Source organism: Carassius gibelio, chromosome A8 (genome assembly GCF_023724105.1).
Source record: "Carassius gibelio isolate Cgi1373 ecotype wild population from Czech Republic chromosome A8, carGib1.2-hapl.c, whole genome shotgun sequence".
Classification (NCBI taxonomy): domain Eukaryota; kingdom Metazoa; phylum Chordata; class Actinopteri; order Cypriniformes; family Cyprinidae; genus Carassius; species Carassius gibelio.
This window is the reverse complement of record NC_068378.1, coordinates 20,309,337-20,325,816: the sequence shown is the minus strand read 5'-3', so window position 1 is coordinate 20,325,816 and position 16,480 is coordinate 20,309,337. Positions and strand designations below refer to the sequence as shown.

At 36.6% G+C, this 16,480-nt stretch overlaps 1 protein-coding gene across 7 annotated transcripts in view; it reads left to right on the top strand.

Annotated features, from left to right (window-relative positions):
- Nucleotides 1-16,480, top strand: part of LOC128018827 (cAMP-specific 3',5'-cyclic phosphodiesterase 4D) — a 107,077-nt gene that overhangs the window by 77,452 nt on the left and 13,145 nt on the right. For 3 of the 7 annotated variants that reach the window (XM_052604619.1, XM_052604620.1, XM_052604621.1), the window contains exons 2-6: nt 11,878-12,069; nt 12,269-12,305; nt 12,412-12,488; nt 12,658-12,707; nt 16,014-16,126. In XM_052604619.1, the coding sequence (XP_052460579.1) occupies nt 11,878-12,069; nt 12,269-12,305; nt 12,412-12,488; nt 12,658-12,707; nt 16,014-16,126 (469 nt within the window). Of the gene's footprint in view, nt 1-596; nt 970-5,353; nt 5,651-11,877; nt 12,070-12,268; nt 12,306-12,411; nt 12,489-12,657; nt 12,708-15,963; nt 16,127-16,480 lie in introns of those variants that run through there. The other 4 variants (XM_052604627.1, XM_052604626.1, XM_052604622.1 and 1 more) reach the window with 3 other exon arrangements.

Here is a 16,480-nt window from a genome sequence, read left to right as displayed (position 1 = left end):
CATAATATAAAGGGTTACATGGTTAGATTCACTTGGTTTTCATAGCCTTTAATATCTATTGTTTTGTTGGACAACATTGTGCGGTAAGTAAAATATATACATATTAAATACAGATTTTCTTTTTTTTTTATCCAAATACAAAAATGAAAATACTGAGATATATAACGTATATTGCAAATCTGCATAAACTCCTGAAATATTAATATTTGCCCATATTGCCCATAAATATTGATTATTAAATATTTATGGTGTTTATGGCACTGGAAAAAAGAGCATTTTAATTTAAATGATTAATTTAATTTAATTTGAATAATCCAATTTTTTTGACTTTAGCTCTGTCACATTGGAGAATGTTTGAGTGCAAGTAAAAACTTTAACTTGAAATATCAATAAGTATTCAAATATGTTTTGAATTCAGTTTAATTACATTTTAGATGCTTCTTTTGAACAAATATGAACACTTGTGAAACAAGCAACATCTAGTATCTCAATTGACAAGCAGATTATCCTATCCCAAACCACACTTGTCAGAACAATCACTGCATGCTTGGAGGATAAAGTTCCTGATTCTGGCTTTTCACATAGAACTGTTCTTACAAAACTATAATGTTTTTTTTTTTTTTTTATACAGCTGATTACTATGATTACTGTCTAGTGACATAGTTTCATGTACAGTTTACCAGCACAGAAGCTTGTGTTATCGACATGGCAGTTGAATGCGAGAAGGCCAGACAGGTGTTATTGGATTATGGGATGAGGTCAGACTAGTGACGTGGACATTTTCCTCACACAAAGCTCTCTTAGTTGGGGTCAGTCAAACTGTCAGCTTCCTCAGGACACCATGGCTAGTGAATCTCCTGGTGGTTCTCCTCTTCCTCTCTTTCTTAGCACTTTCACTTGGAACGGCTGCCAGCCTGATATAAACTCACTGAAATGCAAGAAAAGGAAATGCTGGTTCAAGTCACGCAGGTACATAAAAACTTGCATTAGACAGATATATGGTTTACAGTGTACCTTTTTAATCGGTTAACAGTATGCACAAGTTACAAGCTGTATTCGTAACTGTGTAAGTTTTATTGCATTCATTTTGAGTAATGGTGCTCCAGTCAGGATTTCTGGAGCTGTTTTTTGTTGTTGTTTTTTTGTTGACAATATAATTATGTCACCTAGATGTTTGATCATGCAGTGCATTCTTGTTTTTACAATGGGGCAATTGTTGCAAAATCGCTTACACAAAGCACAAGCCTGATTTAATGAGCTGTATGTGAGGTGGCCTTATGCTTTGAGTGTGCATGAGCGCACCGTCTTTAGGAGAGCGCGCACGAGTGCTAAATAGTTTAAACACTGGCCAGACTTAAAAAGAAATGTCAATTATAAACTTTATTCACAGTGCGACAGTGCCTTGATTGTGCAAGTGACAATTCCTGTGTCAGCTGTGCAGCTTGTTTATAGTGCAAATGTGAATTGGTGATTTGAGCATGCAGTGATTCACTCATGCTGTTTTTGAAATTACATCTTATAGAAAGTATTCAAATTAAGGATTCATCACACTAAATTTCTAGTTTATACTATTGTAATTTCTCTTGGGTAAACAAGTAAACATGATAAAACTCACTGGGATACATTATATAATTGAACTTTGTCTTAAGCTGCATAAATGACAAATGGGTCATGTGGATATCGGGTTTAGTTGTCACCAGGGATGTAGTGGAGGCTAAACACACGTAAACACCGTTTACGCACCTCCCAAAATTCGGAAATAGCGTTTACCCACCTCCAAAGTGCGTTTATCCACCTCTAAATTGAGTTTATCCACCTCTAAATAGCCTACAGTTCCTATGACATTTTAAATTAAGCTTATGTCGTTTTAGTTTAATATTGTTCATTATTAGTTTCATAGGTTTTTGTTGTTAAAGATGAAGTCTTTCATATTGCGCTGCAACTTGTCAGTGTTGACCAATTGCTTGCGGTGTTGCCAGTAGTAGTGGGAAGTTCGGATCATTTTACTGACTCGGATCTTTGAGTCTCGTTCAGCAAAATGAACTAATCTTTTCTCTTCCCGTCTCTATGGGACTGACAGGAAGAATAAAAGACTCGGACCTCACCTGTCGATTCAGAACCCGTATGTTGTGTAATGCGCATGTGCGGTCAACACAAAATGAACGAATCACTCTTTGAGACGACTCGGTAGTCCTGAGTCATATTAAAGATTCGTTCAAAATGAACGACACGCAACAGACTGCATCAAATTTCTAAAATGGATATCAGGCAATTAATAATAATAATAATAATAATAATAATAATAATAATAATCTATCTGCCAGGGCTATAGTCCAATCATATGCACATTTGAAGAGATAATAATTTTATGACATGTTTGTAAAATATTTAGTCATACAGAATAACATTTCTATTCATTTTACATTGATTTATTCGATCTGAATAACTAAAACAGCTAACTAGCGATTACTCTCCTCTTATTGATTCGCGTCAGCTATGACATCAGTGTAATATCATTAGTTTGTAAAGCTGTCAATCATCTCACGTGAACCACGTGACCAAAAGGATGTCCTTCTGCAATGAAGTCTGTGTCATTGATAAAATATATGAAAGACAAAAGTAAAAAAAATATTTGATTCCAGCTTGTTAAATGTGAATATTGTTCTAGTGTCTTCTCTACTCTGTGACAGTCAACTGAATATCTTTGAATTGTGGACAAAACGAGACATTTGAGGACCATTCCTGGGCATTTGGGGAAACACTGATCCACAGTTTTCTGACATATTATAGACCAAACAACTAACCGATTAATTGAGAAAATATTAAACAGATTAATCGACTATGAAAATAATCCAAAATCCCTAATCATTACGTACAAGTGCATTGCATTGGAACACCTGGATATAAGCCTCCCTCTCTATTCCTCTTTTTAAAAAAAATGTTTTGTTTTGTCATTTAGTAAACTTTATAGATTTCAACCTTATTATTCCTTCTTGAGTCTCTTTAACAAGAACTTAGATTAATGTATGAATTGAATAGTTATTGTGTGACCTATATGAGGGAATAACCAGTGATACCCTTGGTAGTAATATCAAATGATAGCTTATAGCGATGTCATCAGGATACACATACACTGGTAGGCATTGGCCCACCTTACCGTGACCACAATGTGGTCACCCAGAATTTATAGTTTACCCACCTCTTTTTTTACCACTACACCTCTGGTTGTCACATGTTTTATATGTTTGTAAAACTGTTTATTCAAATTTCTGCTGGCTGAAGAAAATAAATAAATAGTAGCATGCTATTTGGACTCTTTTTGTATGTTACCTTGTCCAATTTCCATTTTTCATCTCTCTTTTGATGATTTATTTTTACATTTACTTACTCTTTTATACTGGCAATTTGTATTTACAATTAACTGATTATTAGTATTTTTTTCATTTATATATTTTAATTTATATATTTATGTCATGCCATGAAAATAGTCATTGTCGTTGATTTGGCAATAAAAAAAATATTGTTTAAAAGTTTCAGAAAAGTTTTTAATACATTTTAAATTTGGAATATGTCCTCTATTCCCCTTTCAAAAAATGCATTTACTCGATACAGTGTGACAACATGCCCCTACATCAATTTAGCATGTTAAATAAACGTTATCATTTTTCCTGGCAATAATAGAGGAAATGTTCATCAGCTTTTTTTGTAGTTTAAAGTATGTGTTTAAATAGAAACCCAAGACTTAGTAATATTTACCAGAGGAAAAGTGCGGCAGCTTGCCCCAGTGAATTGGTTAATTCCACAGCACTTGAAATTAACACTTAATTGTGTTTACAATCTGTAATTGACTTTATTTAGAGATGTTCTTGATTTTATCTAGTACTATCTGCTTTAATTTCTTATGAAATAAGGGGGGCAATGATGCACACAAACTTATATCAGCTGTTGATAGCCTGTGATATTTACTTTGCTGTTTCTATAACTAGACAAACACACAGTCACCGTGAAAATCTATTTTTGAGTTAGTTGTCATTTAGAACAGACTTATTTCTCCCAAACAATTACTTCATCATCAGACATCTGTAATTTTCACCTGTTGTCTAAATGTTTATTGAAACCATTGAATGAGCTGAGCTGCAAGTGATACTCCCTGCTTCTCCGTCATTGGTTGACACACATCATGTGTCACTGCACCTCTTAGGCAATGGTGGACCCCCCCCCTCCCCCAATGATGCTTGTATGATTGTTCATTTAATTAAAAAAAAAAAAGACCCCCCCCATCTGACGGTTGTCCTACCTAAAGATGATTAAAACCATGCTGTGTATTGTAGATAACAATTATTTCAGATGATACAGAAACAGTCAATAATTGTGGAACTTCAGTAAGTAAGGATGTAAAGGCTCATTTATTGCCTTAAACAACAGATGAAGTGATTATTTTCTCTTAATGCAGATGTCCGCTATGTTAGCAGTAATAACGTTACCTGCTTGGCGGACAAGGTTTCAGGTTTCACACAACAAAACCCATCCAATTGCTACTCAAAACCAGCCCAATCTAACCATGTGTCGATGGGTTCCCCTGGTTAAATTCGCATTCCAGGGGTTGAATATCACATTATTGGAGTTACTTCAACCCATGGACATGAAAAACAACCCACAGCAACAGTGATAAAGTAGCCCAGTTCCATGGGAAAACCATGGGCTTGGCAACACCGTGACGGATACTGTCTACAACGGATGTAATGTAATTTGGAACAGTCTCCCTGTTGCACTAATAGTAGTAAGGCTTTCCTCTGTGTATACATATCCTTACAAGTACAATTTTAGCAGTTTTATTTGTGTGCCCTCCAAAAATTGCTCTTGAGAAAGTTTGTTTATTGCCCCCCCTCAACTCTTTACACCCCTACCCTTAGGGCTCATGAGTTATTGTGTGTACTGTTTTCGAATTGAAAAGTGATACATGACGCTAAATGACTCTTGTATAATTACATGCTGGTCATTGCACAGTATGTGAAAGTGCTTTAAATAAGTCCATTGTGAAATACTTGTGTGGATGAAGTGGTTTTGAATTTATAAGCTGCACAGGTTATGCAATTTCTGCATGAATGCATAGGCTACTACTGGACAACTCATTTCCACCACTTTTAGGGAGCATAAACATCTGTTGGGATGACTTACCTTTCATTTTTCCCTGTTATCTAAAACCTCACGAGTTGAGGTGTTAAGTTGCCTCCTCCTACCCCCGACTACGTCATGACTACACGAGTCCAAGCTGTGAGCCCTGCAGCCAGCCAGGAAGGGAGGGAGGAAAGTACACAGGGTGGGAGTTTCAGGACAGATAGCGAGTGGGGGAGAAGCGGATTGTCTTGCATTATAGCAGTCGGTTGCTGAGTGACAGAAACACTGGAACGCCTGTCTGGTCAGTTTGAGAGTCCCGGGACGGACAAGAGGGGCTCCTGTCAGTCGAACAAACAGAGGCAGGGCCATCTCGACAGAGTTATGTTCATGCTTGGAGACACACGTGAGGACTGAAAACAAACACGCTGCTGGGATTTGCTGTAGCCGCTAGCAGAGGGAAATCCACGTCCAGAATGAGCATTATCATGAAGCCCCGGTCTCGTTCCACCAGTTCAATTAAGAACACAGACGGGTAAAGGAGAACTTTTAACTAGCTCCTTCTGCCTCCCTTAACCCATTACCCTATGCTTGCTGTTTCTTTCTCCCTCAAACATCAATCGTTTGGCTTTCCATATCTCTTTTTAACATCTTGTGCAACTCTCTGCTTCCACTCAAGTTTTAAACCCCTTTTGTTTTTCCACTTACAGTACCTTCCACAAATTGAGTTTCACTCTGCCTAAAGAATTTATTTTATTTACATCCTCTTGCACTAGTATTCTTCCCCTGGGCTTTTCATTTACTCTCTGTGTCCAACTGACTTGTTAAAGTGTAACTTAGTTTTTTTGTTTGACTAAATTTTTTTTGATGCTTTATATTGCCTGCTTGTCAAATAAGGGTAAAGATTTAGTCAATTTTACATAATCAAAATGTAATATGTAGATCGCTTTAAGTTGTTTAACTAAATTTGTATTGCTTTTTTTATACATATGAAAATATAAGGAAACCTTTATACACTTTTCACCTGAATATTCTAATGAAATATAATAATTATGTTACATATTATAAATAAATTATATAAATTATAAGTATATAAATACGTTTTTTTTATTTAATGATTTTAATAGTAAGAGCTGTAAATAAATTAAAATCGAATTGCTTTTATGCAGTGACCACCTATTGTACATGCAAATGATTGTATTAACAATACTATATCCAAAATGTTTGTGCAGTCACCTTAAAAAATAGTTTAAAGGCAAAGAGGCAGACTGATATTTTTGCACGAGAAGGCTTCTGCTGGATTGCAGCATATTTGCAAGCAGTGCCAGAGGGCAGATACCTCACCCTTGTTTCTCTTGTCCCATCTTGTTCTCCTGTTGCATTTGCTTATTTTAAAAGCAAGTGATGTTTTTTTTGTGGAGAACTGATTTTGGTACAACAGCTTTCAGTCTGTATAAATGCACTGTGTACATGAAGAAAAATTTGAGCAGTCATCTGTCACTGCGAACTCAGAGATATTGCATATTGATGGCTCACAGGATTCACCCCCCCCCCCCACCGTTCATGGAATGCTCCATTCCGTGTCCATGAATAATGGCTCTTAGCTAAGCAAACACGGCCTTGCTTTAAGAATGTTTAAGTGTATGTTTGTGCGCGCGTGTGTGTGAAAATGATTAAGAAGTCAGGATGGAGGAAATCTCACTGACATCTTATTGATGTCATCAGTGTAGAGGACGATGTGTGTGTCAGTATGTGTTTTCTTCACCTCATATATTGACCCTATTGTCTGCAGTTCCTGTTTGCTTTGCTTTATTGTAATGCATGACAGTGACTCACTGCATGTCATACACAACAGTCATTAAGTGACAGTGCCACCTCTTTTCCTGTCATTAATGCTATTGTTATTTGGCTCACTCTAATAAAATATTACCATCATTTGAATTAAAATACTGTGTACTTGCATTAGACATGCAAATCAAACCAGTGAAATTTGCTTATCATTAATGCTCTCAATAGACGTTAAATTTTCCAGTTTGTAGTTGCATTTAAGAAAGGTCTTACATCTTCCAGCTCATGGAGCGTGTTTAAACCTGTATATTTGCATCTGTATAAAGTAGAGGATTTGTTAAGTCTTATATGACACCTAATCTGTTTGAATAGATGGCCCGTTTTCTCTCCTGTCATTCAAGCTTTAACATCATTGCCACGTTATAGCACTTTGTTAGACAAACACATCAAGAGTCTTCCAATTACAACGGCTTTTATGTGTCAAAGTGCAATACAGCATATGTGTTTCTGTTGTCAGCAACAGTTGCTATATATGGCTCTCCTTTTCTGTTAATTTCATTCTGAAGATTTAGGTTATTACTGGAGGTGACAACTACTTTTTACAAGCAAACTAACTCAAATAATTGAGGTACAAAAATATATATAAATCAGAAATAGAGAGAACTTAAAAACTTCAGGGTTTCAGGATTTGTATAGTTTACTTATTTAATTCTGGACTCTGACTAGGTTATGCAAGGGTTTCACCTTTTTCTCCTTCAACCACTGTGTGCTCAGTTTTGCTGTTCCACTTTTTGAATATTTAACATATTTCCTGTGCCTTTTTGTTCTTCTCTGATGCTCTAATGGACCACATGCTATTAAATGTAGCTTGGGAGGGTAGGCAGTCACCAGTTCATCATCCATCAACTTTTAACATTAGAGATCATTTATTTATTTTTCTATAGTTTTGGAATCCCAAATATGTACTCGGGTTTAGTTTCAGTTTTTCCCAGTTAGGTTTATTTTTTATTTCAGTTAACATAAATGTTTTGTACCTGGTTTACATTTCACAAGACATTCATGAGCAAGTCGTTTCTGTTGTCATTTGTTTTTTCTTTTTTTTATATAAATATTAGTGCTCAAAGTATAATTTAAGTTCCTTTGAGAACTCTATGAACTCTATGACCATTGTTAGTTTTGACTGCCATTCTAATCGGAAAAGATTGGTTTAGTACCAAAAACAGTTAGTTGGGGAACTGCCAGTCTCAATTAAAGTGGCTACACGGCCAAAGGGATTGGACAGGGTGTTCGCAACAACAGAGCTAGCCAGCTGGACATCTGATGCCATAGATATTGTAGAAGTGATTGCAGCTACTGTAATTATCCCTTTGATTTTTATTGGACGCTCATATTTAATTGTTCTGTTGAAGTACCATTAAATGGATTGGCGTGTTGTCCATAGTCGTTCTTGTAGTTTGTGGAAGAATAACACCCCGTATTGTTATTGTTTTAGGTAAGGGGTCTCCAAACTGGGGCCTGGAGGGCTGGTGTTCTGTGGAGTTTAGCTCCAACCATAATAAAATACACCTGAACCAGCTAATTAAGGCCTGACTAGGCATACCGTCTTTCGGATGAGAGGCTAAACCGAGGTCCTGACTCTCTGAATGTCCTTCTAAAGATAAGGGGTGTAACCCCGGCATCCTGGCCAAATTCACCCATTGGCCTCTGACTATCATGGCCTCTTAACCATCCCCATAAACTGATTGGCTTCATCACTCTTTCTCCTCTCCACCAATAAGCTGGTGTGTGGTGGGCGTTCTGGCACAATATGGCTGCTGGTGGATGCTGCACACTGTTGGAGGTTGAGGAGACTACACCCCTTCTATGTAAAGCGCTTTGAGGGCCCAGAAAAGTGCTATATAAAATGTAAGGAAAATAATAATACTAGAAAGTCTAAAAAGAAAGAGAACTCTTGTTGTAAGAAACGAATGAAGAACCAAAATCCATACACCACTTTAACTATAAAACATAAAGTGACCCCAAAAAGTCAAACCTAGTCCCATATGCAAATTAATGATGTTAGAGATTTTCTCAGAACTAGCTTTAACTTTGAACTTTTCTGTGCTATTTTTACTATTTATTTTGAACAAACTTGGCTAATTTTGGGTGATATACTGTATGAAGTCACTTGCCACAGGTGCAGAGAAATGTAACCACAGATGTAGTTCAGCTCACTATAAACTATGGACATACTCCATTCAAATTTCAAGTTTTTAGGTACTCTGTAGATGATAAAAGATAAATGGTTTACAGCGAATTCTCTAGAAGTTCTGGCAAGTTTAGAAGTAATTTCCGCTTGCGTGCTTTGATAATATCTATGCTGTCTGGAGAGATTCCACCCAGCCCCCACTCCATTATGCTTTAAAATAACTGGAAGTGATAATGATTATCAAGAAAGGACTGTTTAATGTATCATGTGTTTTACGTCACAGAGCGCTGTTTGACGATCTTAGGGTTAGGGTTTCTGTCCAATTCCAGCTAAAAGGTAATTAGTGATTAAACTCAAACCTCTCAAGTATACTGAACTGTGGTTACCATTACAACTTGATGAGGTTTTTATCTGACACTGATTTAAAGCTGTTTGAAATGTGTTGTGTGTTACTTTATATAACTAGTTTATTTGGTTTTCATTGTTCCACGGTTTTCTGTGTTTGTGTAATGCGTGAATTAATTAGGACATTTGTATATCAGGAACAAAAACACTTCAAGGTAATTACTCAAAAGTACACACAGCAAATATAAGATGTGTTGGTGTGTGTGCACTTGTGTGTGTTTGGATGTTAAGTGTAGTTTAAGCAGGCAGTGATCTTTGTACAGGGAACAGATGGAGACCTTCACACACTGTTTATTTGATAGAGGGAAATCAGGGGAGTGAAATTAGAGCACTAGCAAAGTGAAGACGAGGAGGAAGGAGAGAGGATGGGAGTGGTGCATTTTCCTTTCTGTAACTGAAGACATACTGTACCAGACAAAGTGAACTGCTCACAACACTGCTGTTTGTTGATGGGCTGGTCATATCCTGAAGGGGTCTTATTGTGAGGAATCGGGATTTAATAATGTTTTATGTCCGATTTTGCAATCAGACAACAATATGCAAAAAAGAACTCCGATATAGATGTAAAAGATTAATAACTGAACATATAGTACCGTTCAAAAGTTTGTTGTCAGTTTGTTTGTTTGTTTGTTTTTTTAAAGAAAATTGTTAATTTATTCAGTAAGGACACATTAAAGTCATCAAAAGTGACAGTAAAGACAAAAAGATTTATATTTCAAATAAATACTGTTCTTTTGAAATTTCTATTCATCAAAGAATCCTGCACAAAATAAGAGAATATTTCAATTTTTTTTAAAGACACGAGACATGGGACACAACAGCTACAGAAGTGAAAAATAAATAAAAATAATTTTTTAACAGAAATTATTTTGGTTTAATTTTTTACACAGGTTAAGAGATATGGATTTATCTTTTGGTTTAAAAAGAAATTACAATATAAATATGTATTATTATTTTGGCTTTAAATATAGTAGGTTTAATGTTATATACATATTTTAATCTGTAAACATTTTGTGGTCTGAGTTTTAGGGTGTGTGAGTAATAATATGAACGACATTAAAAAAAAAAAAGATTATGTAAATATACATTTAAATTTATGCTCTCAAGGCTCTAGAGATCTGTCAATAATTTCAAAAAGTGAAAATTTTGCTCTTAAAATCACTGGACATGTTTTGTCCCATCTCTCTAGAATCACAAAGGCATTTTTTACTCGTGTATGGTTATTATAGGAGCCCATATTCCTTTTTGTAGCATAAGCATCAATGCTTTTGTGTGGGTTACTTACAGTAAAAGGAGAACCATCTCATTCATAATGCATGTCTAGAGTTGAGAGTGTGAGACGGTAAGCCACTGCATTCCTGTGATATGACCCAAGAGAGATGAGGGCAGCACATCACCGCCAGCTCTAGTTTTAACTGTGAATAAGTCCGTTCTCAATGAAACACAAAAATAAAGAGTTGGGTTGAAAAAGTACAGGACACAAACTCCAAATGTTGTTTTCACTTCGCTCTGTGGTGCTTTGATTGTACTGAACATAGATAGGAGAAAGGTTGTATGCGTGAGTTTTGTTGTTGCTGACATTTGTTCTCAGTCGAAACAAAACTCAATCTCCCATTTTACGTGGGTCATGAATCATTGGCCCTGTATGTGTGAGACCGTACGAACTGCTGAAGTCACCAAGGTGCAGGCTGGCCCACTAATACGGCTTTATCCATCCACACCATGTTACTCATCTCAGATGTGAGCCTGCATGGAGGTGATGATGGTGGCTAAGCGAGAATAAGACGTCACCGTTCACGTCAGGAAAATACCCAGGGCAGAGCAATTATATTAATGCTCCCTGGGGATTATGGGTCAGCATGTTGTAAGCACCGTTGGGTGGATCTAAGGTTAAGGACGGCGCTCCTGCTGGGCGGGGGAAGCCCTCTAAATCGGGAATTTGCTGGAATAATTGTTTTATGTGTTTGTTGTGGTTATAATTTTTTATGTATTTACTTGTGTTTTATTATTTTGCTGTTGATGCACTACAATATTACATCAACCTAAATCAATATGTACAGTATTTAAACAAAACGTCACATTACCTTGGATCAAATTTGTTTTCAATTTTTTTTGTTTTTATTAGTTTGTTTTATTTTTAATTTTTGTTATATGTTTAGTTTTTGTGCGTTTTTTTTTTCATGTCAGTTTCATGACAGTTTTATTGACAGTTTATTTATGTGCTCATAGAGGAAAATCGCACATTTTTGTTGCTTAGGTAAAATTGGTCAACAAATGCCCATATTACCAGAAATTGTCAACCTGAGTAATATGCTACTTTACTTCCTCCAATTTTCTCATTTAACATTAACGCTAACGGCCCCGTTGTTTTGTCTCCCCAGCTTTGATGTGGACAATGGCACCTCATCAGGACGTAGTCCGCTGGATCCCATGGCCAGCCCGGGGTCAGGTCTCATCCTCCAGGCCAACTTTGTGCACAGCCAGAGGAGAGAGTCCTTCCTGTACCGCTCTGACAGCGACTATGACCTCTCACCAAAGTCTATGTCTAGAAACTCCTCCATCGCCAGTGACATGTGAGCAAATGTCTCTTTTAAGAGCAGAATCGGTTTAGTAGCATTTAAAAAATATTTTTAATGTGCATGTTTTATTCGTAAATGGGAGACAAAGGCATAGATTACAAGTAGATTTAAGTGCAGTTGTCAAAACATTTTTATGAATTGTACATCATATGAGAAAATATGTTGTAATTAGTATTTTGTCCTTTTTTTGCAGACACGGTGATGACATGATTGTTACCCCTTTTGCACAGGTATTGCAATATTAAATATGTCAAAGTTTAAAAGCAGATGGTTTGACAACATTACAAAAAATATAATTTTTTTAAAAAAAAACACATTTTTCTTGTCTTTTCCCAGGTTCTGGCGAGTTTGAGGACTGTCCGCAATAATTTTGCTGCTTTAACAAATGTACAACAGGAAAGGCCCAATAACAAGTAAGTGCTTTCAATTTAAAATATTCAAATGTACACATTTTTATCATGACACTTAATCTTGGCAGAATTGGTATGGTTTAAGTTTTCTAACGGCAGTTAATCTGTGTTACTGTTGTTTTCATCATACATATTAACACATTCTTTGTTTCTTTTATTTTTTTTCAACCAGGAGATCCCCCATGTGTAACCCACCTCCCATCACAAAGACCTCCTACACAGGTGTTGTATCTTTACTTCCTATATTTTTAATATTGCCATGCCAATTTAACATCAACGTTTTTTAGTATTATTTATACTGCATATTAACACAGTATTTGTTAACATTTTGAATAAACTTTTATTTTTATAGTTTCAGTTTTCGTTTATATTTCTTATATATATATATATATATATATATATATATATATATATATATATATATATATATATATATATATATATATATATATATATATATATATATATATATATATATAATGTATGTGCTTTTGTCATTTTTAATGGTTTTAGATTACTTTTTCATATATTTTTTATATAGCTTTAATTTATTTTTATTCCAGTTTTAGTATTTTTAAAACTTTAAAACGGTTAGTTGCTGAGGCGTCACTTCTTTTTTTATTAAAATGTTTAATGTTTAAGTTTTTCATGTAATATTTTATTTTATTATAATTATCAAAAGCAAATTTGAATGTTTTTGTGCAACAGATTTTTCAGATATATGATATACTGTCAAAAGCATTTTTGCTGATCTTTATTGTGTTAGGATAAGAGTTGTTTTAATTTGTGGAGAACTGTTAGGCACTGTCTGATATGATGGATCATGTTATCCATGTGTGGCACCTTCAGTTTTGTCTATAACAGCATGAAGGCAACCTTCAGTTCTCATATCACTGTGTGCATGTCATGTACTCTTAAGCTGATAAGAAAAATGTAATAATACGTCGTAATAACCTCTATGCACAAATGTATTGAATGGATAAAGATAATTTCGCTTTGCCATAGTCATGAGGCACTGCTCGTTGTATCAATTAGCCTCTGTTTCCGGTCTATTTATACAGTTTGCAAAGATAAGCTTGTTTTGAGATGCAGGTGTTTGACCTAGAACTGTAGTACAGAGTGCTCGCTGGATGTTCAGCTGCAGGGATAAAAAGCACCAGTGTTATAGATGTGTAATATTGATTTGTATTAGAGGCAGTGAGCAGATGGACACATTATACAATTTAACTTCCCATACTGAGTTTAGAAGTCATGTGACCATTAAAAGTGTCAGAAGACCCTAATGGGTGTTGAGTGTAGATTGCCTGGATGTCCATATACCACAACTTAGAATAGAATGATAACTCTTGTGGCTAAAAATATGACATGGTCACCAGAAGAATAACATCCCTGAAAGTGGTGATCTGTAAACTATCACAATTCTGGTCATTAGGATAAAAGTGCCACCTTAATGACTAATTAGTGGAGGATTGCTATGGCACGATTCCTAAAATCATGCAGCTTGTTAAGAAGTATGATCAGACTTGCACAGACAATAAAACAATTGATTAATAGAGTTGCATTAAAGCAGGGATCCGAGCCATATTTACAGACCAGAATACCATAGGGAAGTGTTTTTCACTTTGGCCAAATTAATGATTAATCATTCAAAAGTATTTATATAGCGCCATTGGTCCAAGCCTCTCTTTTCTTTGGCCTTTTTTTTTTTTTTTCTACAGATGACCTATTGTGGCCATTTGAAAACCCCTGCTGCAGAAAATGCATATGAACATGAAAAAAACAACAACAACAAAAAAACAACAACCTTGCATTCAGTTGCATTTTGTCAAGCCCAATCAAGTTCTTTATGCAGTTAATACTATTTATACAAATTCTATTCACAATTGGAGAATAAAGATGTGATTGAACATATTTAGAAGAGGCTTTTACTGCAATTTTATCTTTTATCTGTCTCTTTTCAATGTATTTTTTGGTGGTTTGTAGTATATCTGAACAAATCCTCTATGTTTTGATGAGGATTTCCTTGCTGACAGGGTAGTAAGAGCCCGTGACCCAGATTGGAGGAATCCAGTCCAGCTTTTCACCACAGCTCTCCTGTCTTTGGAGCCAGTGCCCTCTCATGGGCTGGTGTATGATGTCGCGCTAAGCATGAGAAGAATGTCATTGACGTCAGTGCAGTCTCTTTCAGAGAAAGTGGCACCCCAGCCCTGTGCACTTCACCACACATGCAGAAAGAGAGAGAGAGAAACACAGACAGGCAATTAATAAGATAATGTGTGCCTTGTTAAAGGAGTGTACATGTGGCACATGCATTCTGCTTTGTTTTTATAGCTGCTTCCAGTAAGCAACATGTCTAGCATAGCTGCACTGACGTCTGTTTTATAAGTCTATCATTATTTTGTTTCACTTATTTTTATGCCCTCATATGGTCATCCTAACCTTTTCGAAAATGCACATGCTGCAGACATTTGCAAATTTCCTTAAAATAATGAAAACAGCACACATTTTGAATGTCATTAATGATCCCTTCTCAGACCACAATTCGGCTCTAAATTATTAGGAACCTTTATAAACATAAATCTTAAAGCATCCTCTCCAAGGACTAAAACACACTGGACACCGCTAGTCTTTCTCGAGTGTCAGCTGTGAAGGACCTGAGCTCCCCATTCTCTGAATCCTATAAAGTTCATGCCAGGTTTTAGCTGAAGTCCTCTCTCTCCTGTATGCAGCGGCTCACTGGCAGGCTCTAGGCTTCTGTTTCAAGAGGAAGCTCGGCTCACGTTCAGCTAGCGACCCTCCACGGCTGCCCCGTGCTCGTGCAGGGCATCCACTGCTCTGAGAACAGAGGGCAGGCAGATGCGAGCACCTTTGTTCTCTTTTGTGGCAGCTCAGCTTAAGGATTGGAAAAGGGACTCATCAAGTCACTCATCTGTTGGCGTCAGCTCTCCGTATGCTTTGCGTTTGGGCTCGTGTGTGTTATTGTTATGACACTGTATGCTTTGTTATGGGTCGGATCGCATGCTCCTAAGGGCCACAGCACGTTACTCTGCTTCTTGGATGTAGACCGGCATCTGTCACGCAGTGATGGGCCTGCCCACAGCAATTACATTCTCCCTATCCCGAGATGAGAGGTTTCACTCTAGGCTCCTTGACATGTAGGACTATAGATTCTTCACTCGAGTGTTGTACGACTGACTGTCGTTTTGTTTGTGAGCGGTGCTGGTTAGTGTGCCCTCTTTGTATGTTTTCTTAAGGGATATAGTGTTCCCCTTCTCTCACAAGATCTGACTCCTGATCCTGGCCGTTACTGTACCTGATTTGGATTACGGTGTTTTTGAAATCTTGGCTCGATTTGGGGCCCTATCATTCACTGTGGAGGGCTTCAGCACAGCATGAAGAATCACCCATGCGTTCTGACGGGATATCCCAACATGGCGGTCTACAGCAGTTTGGCCCCTCTGCTGGGAGCCTCAGTTAGACCCCTAAAGCACCTGCGATCTGACACCTTGCCTCCTTCTCTTCATCCAGAGGAGGCCTACCAGAAACTGGCCACAGAGACCCTGGAGGAGCTGGACTGGTGCCTCGACCAGCTTGAGACCCTACAAACCAGGCATTCGGTCGGTGAGATGGCATCCAACAAGGTAAGAAGATCTAGGTGTCTTATGTTTTTTTTTTTTTTTTTTGCTGTGCAGGAATGCTTGGGACACTTCTACAAGTTGATGAAGTGCAATTATTAGCTTTTCTCAGGTTTTCAATTTCCACTCAGAATCACAATACGGGCACATATTGTGGAGTTTATTTAATTTCATTTTTAATTTAATTTAATTTAATTTAATTTAATTTTTACACAGTTTTATGTTATTTTGCAGGTGTTATAGTGCCTCAAGATCAAATAAGAATTTTAATACTTTTATGTTATCACAAATGTTTTTTGTTTGTTGAAATCTGGTACACCTGACCATACTGTGACTGTAGCCTTGTCAGCTTTGTCAATT